We start from the raw sequence: 14,397 nt of genomic DNA, 5'->3' as shown, positions 1-14,397 counted from the left end.
CTCGGGGGTGGGGAGGGCCGAGGGATGGGGGAATCTCGGGGGGCGGCCTGGAGGCGGCGCCCACCGAGCCCGCTCCTCAGCCCCCTTCCGCCCAAGGCAGAGGGGAAACTGAGTCCGGCCCCACCTGTCCAGCCCCCGAGGCGGACTTGAACCCAGGTGCCCAGCCGGCAGCGGCTCCGCAGGGCCCGCCCTCCACCCGGTCCAACTGGCAGAGCTCTGGCTGACCCTGGGTTCGAGTCCCGCCTCTGCCGCCCGCGCCGCGCCCTGTGACCCCCCCTCAGTTTCCCCTTCTGTGGCTGGTGGCAGGGTGGCTGATTATGCGCCTACTGTGTGCGGGGCCAAAGGCTGCAGCCCCTGCCTGCCCTCGAGGCGCCCACGCCCTAAAGGGGCAGCGCCCCCCCCCCCCCCCCCCCCGTGAGAGCGCCCCCCCCCAAGACGCCTTTCAGCAGAGCCAGGCCTGGCGAGGGAAGGTGGTGCTGGGCCTTGGCCTCCCCCCTGACCCCCCGATCCCGCCTGCCCCGCAGAGGTGGGAGCCCAAGCGCCCGTGCCCCGTGTGCCCGGTGTCCCTCGTGTCCGGCGGTGCCCCTCTGTGCCCCTCCGTGTCCAGCTGCCTCGCCCAGCGCCCCCTGTCCGCGGAGCTGCCCAAGATGAAGACTGTGCTGATGGTGGCGGAGAAGCCTTCCTTGGCTCAGTCCATCGCCAAGATCCTGTCCAGAGGTGAGGAGGCCCTGCCGGGCGCCCCGGACTGTGTGCCCCGGACCCTGTGCCAGCCCCCCAAGCGCTCGGGCTTTTACACCCGTGGGGGTTTGGGGGTTCTTGTGTCCTTGGCTTGTTCTGCACACGAAGGGGAGGGGGCGGGCGTCCCAGCGCCCTCGCACCAGGACCATGGCTGAGCCTGCGGTCACTCTTCTCCTTGACTGCCCAGCTCGGCCTCCAGGGTGTCTGTCCCTTCCTCCTCCAGATATTGGAAGGCAGCCCTCCTGCCCCCCGCCCAGGATCGAGGCCAAGGCCCCGTTTTCCCCTCATGTCTCCCCTCATCTGCCTCGCCCTGTCCTCCTCCCAGCTTCTGGGTCAGCCCGGAGCCCGAGGTCGTGGGCACCAGACTAGAGGGAGGGTTTGGGGACTTTATTCTCTCCTCGTTTCCTCGGTCCGGAACTGAGGGGAGGTTGGTGAGCTCTGTGTGAGGCTTCTCTCTTCCAGCTGCTCTGAGACAGGTGGTGGCCGCGGGCATGAAGGGTCCTTTGTCCCTGAGGCCGGCCCGGGCACGTCATCAGGTGCTGGCAGCCACTTCCCAGAGACCCCGCCTCAGGTGCTGCCACTTTCTGCGGCTTGGGACCACTGGCAGATCACCTCCCGGCAGCTCCCTTTGCCTCCCAGACCACTGCCTGGCCTGCCCGCTGCCCCCTTCTGGCCGTTTCTCTGCTGGAGGAAGGAGGGACGCAGCCTGTTTAACCCACAAAGCCAGTGCCCTGCTTCCAGATATGGGAAAGTGAAGAAGAATCAAATCTGGACCCGGAGATCTTGGCATCGGGCAGAGCTGGGAGGAAGGGCCGGGCCTGGGTTCTCTTCTCAGCTGTGCCTTCAGCTTGCTTTGTGACACGGCCTCAGTTTCCTTGGCTGTCAAGTGGAGGGCTTAGAGCAAGTGTTCCTAACCTGGCTTTCTGATGAGAGCATCTCCATATCATTGGATTTCTTTGTGATCCCACGGAGTTAAAACCGTCCTCCTGAGAAGGGTCCTTGGGCCTCCCCAGGCCAACAGCCCAAGGTCCCCGTGGCCCTGACACTCAAGGCTTCTGAGATTCTGGGACACTTAACATCTTGTGTCCCATTACTGGGAGGAGGGCTCAGCTGCGATGCTGGTTAGTCGGTCGAGGCCCAGGGGTTCATCCCTCCTCCTTCATCCTAACTGTTCTGTTCTCCCAGGGAACATGTCCTCGCACAAGGGCCTGAACGGAGCTTGTTCGGTCCACGAGTACACTGGATCCTTTAGCGGGCAGACCGTCCGCTTCAAGATGACATCCGTCTGTGGCCACGTCATGACCCTGGATTTCACTGGTGAGGCCCCATCCACGTGCGCTAAGTTCAGCATTCAACACGTCTCGCCTGTTTGGTGCTAGAGGAGACCGTGTTCAGTAAGAGGGGATCCTGCGCTCCAGGTGCTCCCAGGCCAGGAAGGGAGGCATGAGGCGCCGTGTGGTTGAGAGGGCAGATGAGCGAGGGGTCTGGGGAGGGCTGCCGCAGTCCTGGCTGGCCAGAGGAGAAGGAATCCCCCCAGGGGCTGTTGTCATAGACTGCAGCTGGGCTGCCAGACAGCAAGCACCTCCGAGCAAGGGGGTGGCTCGGTCTAGGGGCCATCAAGCAGCCCTCAGCCCCTTGGTAAGCCCCTGCTGTGACCTGCCCTGCCTGCCTGGGGCTCGCTTAATGCCCTGGAATCTGGAATGGCATCCTGAAGACAGGCTTTCTTACCTTAAGAAGCCCATGTTGTTGCTATGGAGAATCATGTCTGTTTGTGGGGGGATGTGACCCGTGGCTCTCTCTCATTTGAGCCTTCCCCGGTAGGGAGGCAGCACCTCAGACGTCTCTAGATTATCCTCCCCAGCCTTGGCAGGGAGGTCATGGGAAGCTTAGTGTTTGTGTGATCATGGTGGGGGGGTGAGGGTCCCTTGGCTTGGAGCCTACCTGCTGGGCTTGGGGAGTGGGGGACCCTTGGGGCCAGTGCTCTGGTACAAGCTCCGCCACTCTGGGCCCCCCAATACTGATTGGGGAACCCCTGTTGGGTGCACTGTCAGACCAGCCTCCTGGTGTTTGTCTTTCTCGGGTGGCCTGCCAGAGGGGGTCATGCTCCCAAAGGGCTGATGCTTATCCGCAGCAGGAGCTGGGGGACGGGCCGCAGTTCTCCCCAAACCCCCAGCCTGGCATGTCTCACTTAGCACCATTTTGGCTTCTAGGGAAGTATAACCACTGGGACAGAGTGGACCCGGCTGAGCTCTTTAGCAAAGCCCCCACTGAGAAGAAGGAGGCCAACCCTAAGCTGAGCATGGTGAAGTTCCTCCAGGTACGTCGTAGCTGAAGAGCCATTATTTGGGGGAGGGGCCCATTTTATAAACAGGACAGTTGAGGTTCAGGGCACCGATGGTGATGTTGGGCCTGGGTTCTGAGCGCAGGCTTGCTGCCGACCTGAGTTCCTTGTGTCTTGTGGCATAGCAGGATGTTGGGCATCTGCCTGAGGTCCCAGGCTGGCCCATCGGTCACCTGTGCTCAGGCCCCCCGCTCGGGCCGGACAAGCTTGCAGGCTGCTACCAGCTCTGCTGTACCCACCCAGGTCTTTCCTGGTCAGTCGAATCCCAGGCCATGCTTGGAGAGAATTCCTTAGCTTGTCACTGCTGCTGCCAAAGCCCAGACTCAGAGAGTGTCTCATGCCCTCCCTCGGGGAGCAGCTGCCCCCCGACAGACAAAGCAGTCTCACCCCTCCTCCCTACCCGAGGCTCCGTCTGCAGACCTTCTGCAGCTTCCCTCGTGAAGAAGTCGTCCTCACATCCAGCCAAACTTGGCCTTTCTCATCTTTCCAGCGTTTGAAGGGTTGTCACGTAGAGAGGGGAGGGGAAGAGCCTGGTTTTGCTCCTCCCTCCCTGGTTTTTGCCCTTGGCAAAGCTTAAAACACCACCTGGGTGTTCTTTGGGCAGCTGGGTAACGCAGTATGGATGGAGCGCCTGTCCTGGAGTCAGGGAGACCCCAGCCTCAGCGCTAAATCCAGCCTCAGACTCTTCCTAGCTGTGTGACCCTGGGCAAGTCACTTCCAGATATGGAAGTTTGCCTCAGTTTCCTTATCTGCAAATGAGCTGGAGAGGGAAATGGCAAACCAGGATTTCTGCCAAGAAAACCTCAAATGGGGGCCCAGAGTCAGACACGACTGAAACAACCGAACAATAACAAAGTGTTCTTGGCTGTTAGCAGCAGTAAGAATTCTCCGGGATGGGCCTCCAGGGTGGCTCAGTGCCCCCTTGGCAGGCCTGCTTCATGCCTCGGTGGGCTGGGCTGGGCTGTCTTCTGAGGGCTCCCTAAGGGTACATCCCCCCCACCCTGGTGCCTGCCCTGGGGTGACATCCTAGCAACCCCCACGTCGCTCCTCCCAGGGCTGTCTTAGTGGGCTCTGCCTGGGGTCTTGTCTCAAGCTTAGGGGGGCTGCTGTTCTTTGAGAGTTGTCAATAGGAGCCCCCAGTTTTACCCTGTGAGGTAGGAGCACAGCTCTTCTGATCTCCATCTTACAGATGAACCAACTGAGGCTCTGGGAATAGAGGGAGGTTCCCAAGGTCCCATGGCTAGTTAGTGGCAGCCGTGCTGGGCCTGGATCACAGCGGGCTCCCTGATGGATGGTGTGGGTTTGACTTCCCGGGCCAGGGCTTGTGGATCTCAGGCCCTTTCTCAGCATGACCTTGGGCCAGGCACCTCCCCGACTTCTTGTGGCTGTGCTTGTGAGCACAGCCTCCTAGAGCTGCATTGTCAGCCCCAAGCTGCCCGAGCCCGAGCCATCCGTGTGAGTGGGGCGGAGGCCAGAAAGCTTCTCTGGTTTGAGAGACACTGCAGTGACACCTGGTTTCCTTGGCAGGTGGAAGGGAGAGGCTGTGACTACATCGTGCTCTGGCTGGACTGTGACAAAGAAGGGGAGAATATCTGCTTCGAGGTGAGTGTTCCAGGCACTGGGTCCCAGGGCTGGCTCAAGCTCCCTGGCTCCGTGGCCCCTCATGGGGCTGCAGGCCTCAGGACAGGGCCTCTCCCAGGGCCTCCAGACCAGTCAAAATGCACACGCTTCTTCCAGGCTGGGATAAGCGAGATTTCTGCTTGTTGGTGAACCCTGTAAAACGTGGGGCTGCAGCCCCACGAACTCGGCCCCTTTCTCTTCTTTCCAGCATTTGAAGGAAGGGAAGGGACTGAGTTTGTTCCTCCCTGAAGGGCCCTTGGCAAACCTTAAAGCACCACCTGACTCTTCTTTGGGCAGCTGGGTAACGCAGATAGAGAGCCAGGCCTGGAGTCAGGGAGACCTGAATTCAAATCTGGCTTCAGACACTTCCTAGCTATGTGACCCTGGACAAGCCACTTCACCCTGTTTGTCTCAGTTTCCTGATAGTTTGCTGAAGCGTTTGGCCCAGGGGAAATGCTCTGGGAATAATGGGGACCATGCCAAGCTTCTCTAAGGACTGTGAAGTCAGCAACACAGTAGACAGAGAGCTGGGTCTCGAGACAGGGAGACTTGAGTTTAAATCTGACCTCAGACACTTCCTAGCCATGTGACCTTGGGCAAGTTATTTCACACAATGCCTACTTCCATTTCCTCCACTGTAAAAATGGAGGTCGCAGCAGCTCTTCGACAAGGGTTGTCAGAGGGCTTCCTCTCACATCCTGATGACGTGGGGTACCCAGTTGTGCCCGTCTCATCTCTTAGGTCCTTGACGCTGTCCTGCCCGTCATGAACAAGCCTCGGGGCACCGAGAAGACGGTGTTCAGAGCGCGCTTCAGCTCCATCACGGACACGGACATCTGTAATGCCATGGGCCGCCTGGGCGAGCCTGACCACAACGAGGCCCTCTCTGTGGATGCCCGGCAGGAGCTTGACCTCCGCATCGGTTGTGCCTTCACCAGGTGTGCAGCTGAGAGCTTGTGGCCACCTGGGGGCAGGAGATGAGTGAGACCCATTCGGGCCAGAGGTCACCTGAGGCCACCTTCCTCTGGCCTGTTCTGGCTCCCAGGACCTTGCACAGCTGACCCAGGTGGGGAGGGTGTGGGGCAGGTTGGTCCTTTGGTTTCCTTCAGTCACTGGAGCCAGTCCGTGCCTGTCCCGGACACTGTCCTTTCCCCGAGAGCCCAGACAAGAGAAGGCAGGTTTTAGACAGAACTCACAGTATTGAGGGCCAGAGGGGGACTTTTCAGTCCTCCTCTTTCTTCCCAGCCCAGGCTGCCCAGTCTCCCCTTCATCGTGGTGTCTGATGTGGGGGTTGGGCCTGGGTAATGGGCTGAAGCCTTCTCGGCCTGTGTTCATCATTTCGATCCAGACTTAGCCCTGCTGGGTGTTCTCGCTGCTCAGCCTGCGGCCCACGGCCTCCTCCTTTGCTTCTCTGTGAGGGTCTGAGGGCCTAGGCGTGAGGCTTCTTGGCCACCTTCCCCCCCTGCAGTGGCCGTGGGGCTGTGGATGGCCTCGGTTTGCTCCTGTGTGAAACAGCAGTGAGAACACGTTTCCCTTAGGATTGCCCAGGAGTGCTGAGGGAAGCAGCCAGTCCCTGTCCTGGAGGGCTGCTGGGGTCCTCGTATTTACTGCTTCTGTTCTGCCCTTCTCAGCCTCCCCAACACTTCCCCCAGCAGGAGACCCACTGACCTCCCGCTGCCCTCTTCCTTCTCCCCTTGGGTCTCACAGTTTTACAACCACGATGGTGGCTGCTCCGCAGTGGCCTCAGCACCAGAGGCTGCTGCCACCTGGGAATGCGGCTCCAAGCGTGGCCTGATGGCCCGGGTGTTCTGTGTGATGAGGACGGGGCCTGGCTCACTCCCTAAGGCTGGGCCACCTGGGCTTCCAGCCATGAAGGCCTGCAGGCCACAGTCTGTTTTGTTGGCAAGAGCACTTGCTCTGTCAACAGCATGGGGGTCATCTTGACGGGTGGATGTTGACTGCCCTTGGGTGGCTGAGCTGAGGCTCGAGGCCTGGCCCTCATGGCTTTGGCTTCAGGAGGGGACAGGTGAATAAAGAAGTGGTCCTGCGCCTCTTCTCCTTCTCTCTGTAGGTTTCAGACCAAGTACTTCCAGGGGAAGTACGGCAATCTGGACAGCTCGCTCATCTCCTTTGGGCCGTGTCAGACGCCCACCCTGGGCTTCTGCGTGGAAAGGCATGACAAGATCCAGTCCTTCAAGCCAGAGGTGTACTGGGTGCTGCAAGCCAAGGTTTGTCTTCTGCCCCTTCCCACTTTGCCGTCATCCAGTCGGTGAGGGCCTGGCTTTGGGCCTTTTTTTTTCCAGCTTCTGTTTGTGGGTTTTGAATTTGTGACCCACAGGATTAGCATCTTCAGCTGCGTGCCACCAAATGCCAGCTGGGGCTGTTCAGGGTCACTGTGCCTGGAATTTGCCCTGGTCAGACTCGGGCTCAGCCTAAGCTAGGGTCTTGTCCGTGGCTTCCAGAAATCAACCATGTGAGTTTATAAGGGAGCTGGGACTAGCCCCCCGGGTCAGATGGAGTAATCTGGGGAGACCTTCGTGCCATTTTAGACATTCTGAGGGAACGTCTGGCATCCAGAAAAGGTCAGGGCCATCCCACTGTCCTCGGCCCCGGGCCGGCTGCACGTGGAAGGTCGTAGACCCATGTTGTAGGAGACGTTCCAAGGAGGGTGACAGGGTGGCCAGGGCACCTGGAACCTTTCTACAAAGTTACTTGTAAAACCATGTGGTGCCTGAGAGAATCGAAGAGGAAGCGTTTACGGCCTTCAAGCGTTTGGGTGGTTGTCCCTGGTCCGAGTGGGCTGGGCCAGGGAGACTTGGCAGAAGCTCTAGGGAGGTGCCCATCAGCGTATGGGAGAGTTGGGCCGCAGCCATGCTCTTGGGATCGTCCTCTGTTTAGCTCCTCTTCCCTCTTCTGGCTCTAAGCCCCAGGCACTAGGCACATGGGGGCCACCTGGGGCCAGCTAAGAGGTGGCTCTCAGTCCTTCAGAGCCCCTCAGTAGTTCTCATGGGGCAGGGGCAGGCCCTCCTTTCTTGACTATTTCTTTTTTTTTTCTTTTTTGTGGGGGCAATGAAGGTTAAGTGACTTGCCCAGGGTTACACAGCTAGTGTCAAGTGTCTGAGGCCGGATTTGAACTCAGGTCCTCCTGGATCCAGGGCTGGTGTTTTATCCACTGCACCACCTAGCTGCCCCCGACAACTATTTCTTTATAATTAGACCCGACTTGGTCCTGCCCAGGGGCTCTTTGGGGTATCTTTGCCTGCTTCTGTACCATCTTCACTTCCTTCTGTACCAACTTTCACCTGTGGCTCCAAGAAGCTAAAGCATGTGCAGCAGCCACAGCTCAGTAAAGCATCCAGCAGATGGGCTACACCCGCCCGAGGGGAGCCGACAGGTCTCAGACCCTGTGGTGAGTGGGGGGAGCGTCTGTCCCAAGCAGGGGAAGTTGTCCCCTGGTGGCACGGGTGAAGGAGAAGAATCTGTGCCAGCTCCATGATGTCGGCCAAAGCTGTGGAGCACTCGGGGCTCAGCCAGGCAGTGAAGATGCCAGAGTCATCACAGTCGTCCTGACCTTTGTGCTGCTGCTGGACTTCGATGACTCTGGATAAGATAGCAGTTCAGCCTCGCTTTAACTGCCTGTGATGTCATCGGTCCTCTTCAAAAGGAAGCCCAACCACCTTCCATCCCATGGTACTCACAGCCCCCAGAAGCCCCCACTGTGGCGTCCTCGAGGCTGCTGCCCTGTGGCTTGGCCCCTCCCCCTCAGGAACCAGGCAGCCCCTCCCTCTTCACTGGTTGTTCTCCTCCAGCAGCCTGTTTTCCACATGGGGAAACTGAGGCTTAAAGAGGTTCGGTGACTTGATCTGCAGAGGTGAAGGCAGCGAATTTGGTTTTACGTTTTGCTTTGTGTAAGATTAGTTGTAGGGGAGGGGGTGAGCCAGGCCCGAGCTGCTGTACATTTAACTCCGTGGCCTGACTTTGTAGAGAAAGGGGCTGAGGGTGGCAGGGACAAGCAGTAAGTGAGGTCTGTCGATGCCCAGCCCAGTGCTCTTAACTGACCTCATGCTGTCTCGAGCAGCATCCACCTGGCTGGGGTTCTAGGGAACCCCACAATCAGAGGGGACCTTAGGAGGTGTCTCAAGCAACCCTTTACCATCCTGCCCCATGAGCCTTACATGGCTTTGTTTCATTTGTGCTTGTTATTCATTCATTCATTTGTTTTTAGCTTTCTTTTTTTTTTTTAATTTTGAGTTCCAAATTCTCTCCCTTCCTCCAGCCTCTCCCCCACCCATTGAAAAGGCCAGTGATATGACACCAATTGTCCAGATGAGGGTATGTCAGGCATGTTTGCCTATTAGTTCACGTGGCTCCCATGTGCAGGCGGGCCTTTGGAAAATGGGAGTGGGAGCCGGCCCGGCCTCCTCAGTGCCCCTCAAAAATAGCAAGAGAATGCCTCCAGGGGCGGCTAGGTGGCAGAATGGATAGAGCAACGGCCCTGGAGTCAGGAGGACCTGAGTTCAAATCTGGCCTCAGACACTTAACACTTACTAGCTGTGTGACCCTGGGCAAGTCACTTAACCCCAATTGCCTCACCAAAAAACAAAACAAAACAAAACAAAAAAGAGAATGCCTCCAGGGAAAGCCCAGAAACTCATGAGGAAACAGAACATCACCCCCAATAATGAGCGAACTCTCCCCACATGACAGTGAAAAGTTAATTGTGAAATCATTCTGGGCAATCTCCAAGAGCTATTGAAGCCACGTAACTGGAGAAAGGGTGAGCTCCACATGATGTGATGAAATGAATGATGCACTGGAGGGATCCAGACACAGCAGGAGAAGTCACCAGAGGAGCTGCAGGAGCTGGGAGCACCGCTGGGCAAACTCAACAGGAGATTGGCAGGGGTGGCACCTCGCAGGAGAGCTCTGCTCCTGGAGGGGAATGGCAGCGGGTTGGGCTGAAGCGAAGAACCAAGCCCAGAGTCGTGGAGATGCATTTGACGGACCCCGCCTCCACCAGGCCGCCTCAGCCTGCCTGGGGCTCTGAGCATCTTTGTGCGTCCCCAGCAGACAGTGGCTCAATGTTGTAGTCTAGCCCCTTCCCGGTGGGCCAGCGGGCTCTGTCAGAGGAGCCTGGGCAAGAGCTTGGGGCCTCAGGTCGGCCAGTCTAGTCCCCTCAGAGGGCAGGGGACCTCACCCACCAGCAGCACATGGGCTGCAAAGGGTGGGTCCTTGGACTTCTAGCAGGGTGCTTGTCCCCCAGGTCTTAGTTGTGTCCAGAATCATCTACAGTGTGAGCTGTGGTGGCCCCCACGTCCATCCCCTAATGGGCTGGAGGGAAGACCTCGTTGAAAAAAGCACTGCCTTTGAACTGGGCTTTCTCTGGAGTGTCATGCAGGCAGGCAAGCCCAGCTCAGCACCATTATTCTCCAGCCGACCCCTCCCAAGGACAGCCATCTGAATCCCCATTTGACAGGACCAGGCAGCAGGAGAGCTCTTCTCCTCTGAAAGGCTTTGAGGGGTCAGGAAGTTAGAGGTAGCCAGACAAGTGCTCAGAGGCAAGGTATCCCTGAGCCTCCCCTCAAATAGTCTGACAGATGGGAACCCAGGACCGTTCCCTGACGCAGACCCATCATTGAAATACCAGAGGCCTTCTGTGATGGGATCCCGCTGGGAATCTCACAGGCAGCAGTGGCAGAAGAATTAAAATGTGGCCACAGAGAGACCAGAAAGCATAAAAGAACCCACTTTATCACCAGCCGTCACATGTGTGAGAGAAGCGGCATCACAGAGAGCATCCCATATGTGGGCCGTCCAGGTGTGCTATGATAGCCACAGCTGACTCAGACACAGCTCCACCCAGACGGTGACCGGGTCTGGCCAGACAGGGTGACCCTCTGGGGGATTTCTGAGGAGATACGGACAAGAGTGGCCCAGGAACATGAAGCACAGAGGCCTGGGGGTGCTCTGCTGGAGAGAGCGCCCGTGTCAGTGAAATCATGTCTCCAGCAAGTATTGGATGGGAAGAAGTAACTGAGGCCCAGATGGGTCAGTGAGCAGCCTGAGGCTGGGCCACCCAGGCAGCTCCTTCCCCAGGATCCCTGCAGGGCAGCCAAATGGGGGTGTCTTAGTGAATGCAGGCACTGGCTGCATGTTGGCGAGGCTGCCTGCATCAGCCAGGGACTCTAGGACCTGGCTTGCTTGGCTCAGGCATCTTCAAAATGGTTTCTTGTTGTTTTCTCGGTTGCCTTTTTGGACTGTGCCTCTCTCCTTCCTTCCCACTCTCTTTGGTGAACCAGCCCTTAGAGCAAAGAATGACAAAGGGAAGAGAAGCAGTTCTGCAAACCTCGCCCACCCCTCTCCTGCCTCTGACAGTGTATGCAGCATTCCACACCCACAGTCCCCATCCCTGCAAAGAAGCAGAGGGAGGTGCATCTTGTTACCTCTTCTTTGGGGACAGGCTTGGCCACCATGACCCTAAGTATCACCTCTTTGCTGCAGATTAACCCCGACAAGGATAGTTCTGTCCTTCTGGACTGGGACCGCGTGAGAGTGTTTGACCGGGAGATCGCGCAAATGTTCCTGAACATTACCAGGATGGAGAAGGAAGCCAAGGTGGGCATATGGGTGTGTTGTGTGTTAGGCTGGGTGGGCCACTGCCTCGGGAGGGTTCTCTGTCCACACAGCATGCTGCCAGCTTCGCCGAGGTCCTCATCTGAGCACCCAGTTAAGGCTGCTTTGTGGTGGGCAGCCCAGTGCTAAGTGAAATGGGCCCTGCACCCCAGGAACTGCTGGTCTAATGGGGGAGCAGATGGGCAAAAGCCAGGGATAGACACAGCATCTGCACATGAAGGCCGTTTGTATCCCCTGCCTACTAAGGTGGGGGCTCAGGCTCAGAACACACCCAGAAAGTAGCTGGGAGAGACAGGCCTCTCACTCCTCCAGGGATGGCGAAGGAACTCCCTGTAGTGGAAGGGCCTCCCCACACCCAGTGCTCTCACGTATTCCCACAGAAGCTCTCTCACACCTGTCTGCACACACTCTGATGCCCAGCTCTATGTGCAAGCTGGCGTCCTTGCTCCCTCCTGTCCCTGTGCTTGTCCAGTCACACATTCGGGGTCTGGCTCCCATCAGCCTCTTCAGCAAATAAAGCCGGCCAGCGCCATGCCTCGAGCATAGTGGGACCTTAGTAGTGGTTTGCTGAACGTCTGCGTGCCCTGGGGTTTCATTCTCCACACAGAGGTTCCATAGGTGATCGCTGGTGAACACGCACATGTACATGCACACGAACACACACCCTCTCTCCCCAGCTCTGAGGCTGCCTTTTCAGTAGGGACCTAGGATGTGATTTGTGACATGAGGCAGCTTCCTGTCCCAATGCAGGCCAGCGCCTCTGCATCACTAGGGCTGTTAAAGGCAGGATGACTTGCCCAGGGTCACACAGCCAGAACACCAGGGCAGGGGCTACTCTCTAGCTGCTGGGCCACCCCCAAAGGGACCCTACGGGGGGCCCTCTGTGCAGATGGCACAGCCTTGGAGGGTTGTGAGGGGGGCTCAGTCTTAGATTGTGTGGAGGACCCCCCGGGGCAGTGAGCCTGGGCAGGGCTCCTCTCACAGCCTTCTTGACGGACATGGGGTTTGTCCTCTCATCCAGGTGGAAGGGACGAGCCGAAAGGAGAAGGCCAAGCAGAGACCCCTGGCCCTGAACACGGTGGAGATGCTCCGAGTGGCCAGCTCCTCTCTGGGTAGGTGAGGAGATGGGGAGGCTCTTGTAGTCCCGGCATCTCTTCAGAACAAGCCCAAGGGTGTGCTGTTGTATGGGGAGCTTTTTACGCCAGGGTGTTCAAGGAAGGAGGCACGTGGGCAGTGACTTGGATGGTGTGCAGCCTGGGTCAGGAAGACCCCACTGCAAATCCACCCTCAGGCCCTTGTTAGCTGGGTGACCCCAGGCCGCTCTCTGAACTTTCCTCAGCCTCCTAGGGCTGCTGTGAGGACCAAACGGCTTGTGGAAAGCTCTGCGCAGACCCCACAGTGCCCCAGAAATGGGCGCTGTGGACTTTGTTATTCACGATAATGATACAGAGGGCCCTGGTGGTGACCTGCAGGGTCAGGGCTGAGCTCCGGCTCATGGAGACACTGGGGAGGGTTTTCTTTTGCCCAGGGCCCCAGTGAAATCCCAGCTGCCAGCGTTGAATGCAGCGAGGGCATGCCATTGGCTCTGCTCTGGGTCCCTTTAGTTGGCTGGGCGGCAGCAGCAGCAGCAGGACAGATTTCCAATGTGGGGAGCACTTGAGTTGTCAGGGAGAATGGTACGGTTGTGCCTTTGGCCGCAGAGGCCTTGGTTGTGAGTCCTCCCTCCGCTCCTTCCCACCGTGCCTCTGTGGGAGGGCAGCCTTGTGGGCAGATGTCTGAGCCAGACGCTGTCTGTCTTTGGGCGCCGGCCCCTCGCTGGCTGCTGGCTCAGTGTGGGGTGCTGGACAAAGTGTTGGAGTTGGCGTCTGGGAGACCTGGGTTCAGATCCTTCCTCATCCAGTGACTGGCCGGTCACGAGCCCATCCCCTCTCTGGACCTGTTTCCCCCTCTGTCAATGAGGGCGTTGGAGTGACGTCCTCTGAGGGCCCTGGCAGCTCTCACTCGCTGACTCTGTGATTGCCTTTCTTGTAGGAATGGGGCCCCAGCATGCCATGCAGATTGCTGAGAGACTCTATACCCAGGGCTACATCAGCTACCCTCGGACAGAAACCACCCACTACCCAGAAAACTTTGATCTCAAGGGATCTCTGAAGCAACAAGCCAACCACCCTTACTGGGCCCAGACGGTGAGTGGGGGCATGGGGCTCCTTGTGCCCTGGGCTCTCCCAGAGTCCAGCAGAAGGCCCTGAGGAGCGCGGTGTGGCCTCTCGGGGGACCAGATCTGGGTGTCCTCTGGGTGTGCTTAGTGCAGGGGGAGGGGAAGGGGCCATGGAGGCTTCACTGTAGGACTGCGTGGGCAAGATTGCGTGGTTTGTGCCCGTCCCACTCAACTCCTGCCCCCCCCTGCTTCTGGCCTGGAGATTGTTTTACAGATAGATGTTGGTCCAGGCTGAGGTGGGGGGTCCCGTGTAGGTAGATGAATCACCCCTGCAGCAGGAGGCCCAGACGAGCCGATGCCCCCCTCTACTCGTTTGAGCAGCCGGCTCTGGTTATCGTCCTGCTGTGTGGGCGACCAGCACCAGGCCCAGAACAGGCCCAGCCAGAGTGCGTGCTTTGTCACGGGGCTTAAAGAGAATGAACTCAGGGCCACAGAGGTGTGACTGTCGACTGTGCCCACTGTGCAGGGTTAGGCATCGGGCACACAAAGGCAGGAGAAAACCAGCGCCTGCCCTCAAGGAGCTCACCTTCTGACAGGGCCCGGGGCCCTGGCACCGAGGTGGCACCACAGTGGGCAGTCCAGGGCAGCGGGGGAGGGGGAGCCTGCAGGGCTGCAGCTCAGGCCGCGGACACCGAGCAAGGGCTGGAAGTGGTGAGGCCAGATGGCCGGTTTGGCAGGCCACCCCACCCCCATCCGCACCAAATCTTTTCCCAGAAGTGCCGACTCCCCGGCGCAGGGGCCTTCCTCGGTGGGACATCAGCCCACTTCTTGAGCTTTGTCTCATGTCCCTCCCCTTTGCCATGCCCCAGCCTCGCTAGACTTGCCCCCTGCCCGTGTCCCCTCACCC

General features: G+C 58.7%; 1 protein-coding gene across 1 annotated transcript in view; it reads left to right on the top strand.

The window, feature by feature from the left end:
- TOP3B (DNA topoisomerase III beta) overlaps positions 1-14,397 on the top strand; it is a 30,259-nt gene that overhangs the window by 219 nt on the left and 15,643 nt on the right. Inside the window, exons 2-10 of the mRNA XM_043978896.1 lie at positions 525-717; positions 1,924-2,055; positions 2,949-3,055; positions 4,607-4,681; positions 5,441-5,637; positions 6,771-6,927; positions 11,201-11,314; positions 12,354-12,444; positions 13,364-13,518. Of these exons, the coding sequence (XP_043834831.1) occupies positions 648-717; positions 1,924-2,055; positions 2,949-3,055; positions 4,607-4,681; positions 5,441-5,637; positions 6,771-6,927; positions 11,201-11,314; positions 12,354-12,444; positions 13,364-13,518 (1,098 nt within the window). The 5' untranslated portion in view covers positions 525-647. The remainder of the gene's footprint in view (positions 1-524; positions 718-1,923; positions 2,056-2,948; positions 3,056-4,606; positions 4,682-5,440; positions 5,638-6,770; positions 6,928-11,200; positions 11,315-12,353; positions 12,445-13,363; positions 13,519-14,397) is intronic.

The sequence above is a fragment of the Dromiciops gliroides genome, chromosome 1 (assembly GCF_019393635.1).
Source record: "Dromiciops gliroides isolate mDroGli1 chromosome 1, mDroGli1.pri, whole genome shotgun sequence".
NCBI lineage: Eukaryota > Metazoa > Chordata > Mammalia > Microbiotheria > Microbiotheriidae > Dromiciops > Dromiciops gliroides.
The sequence above is the reverse complement of the archived record's forward strand: the minus strand, read 5'-3'. Positions and strand labels throughout refer to the sequence as shown.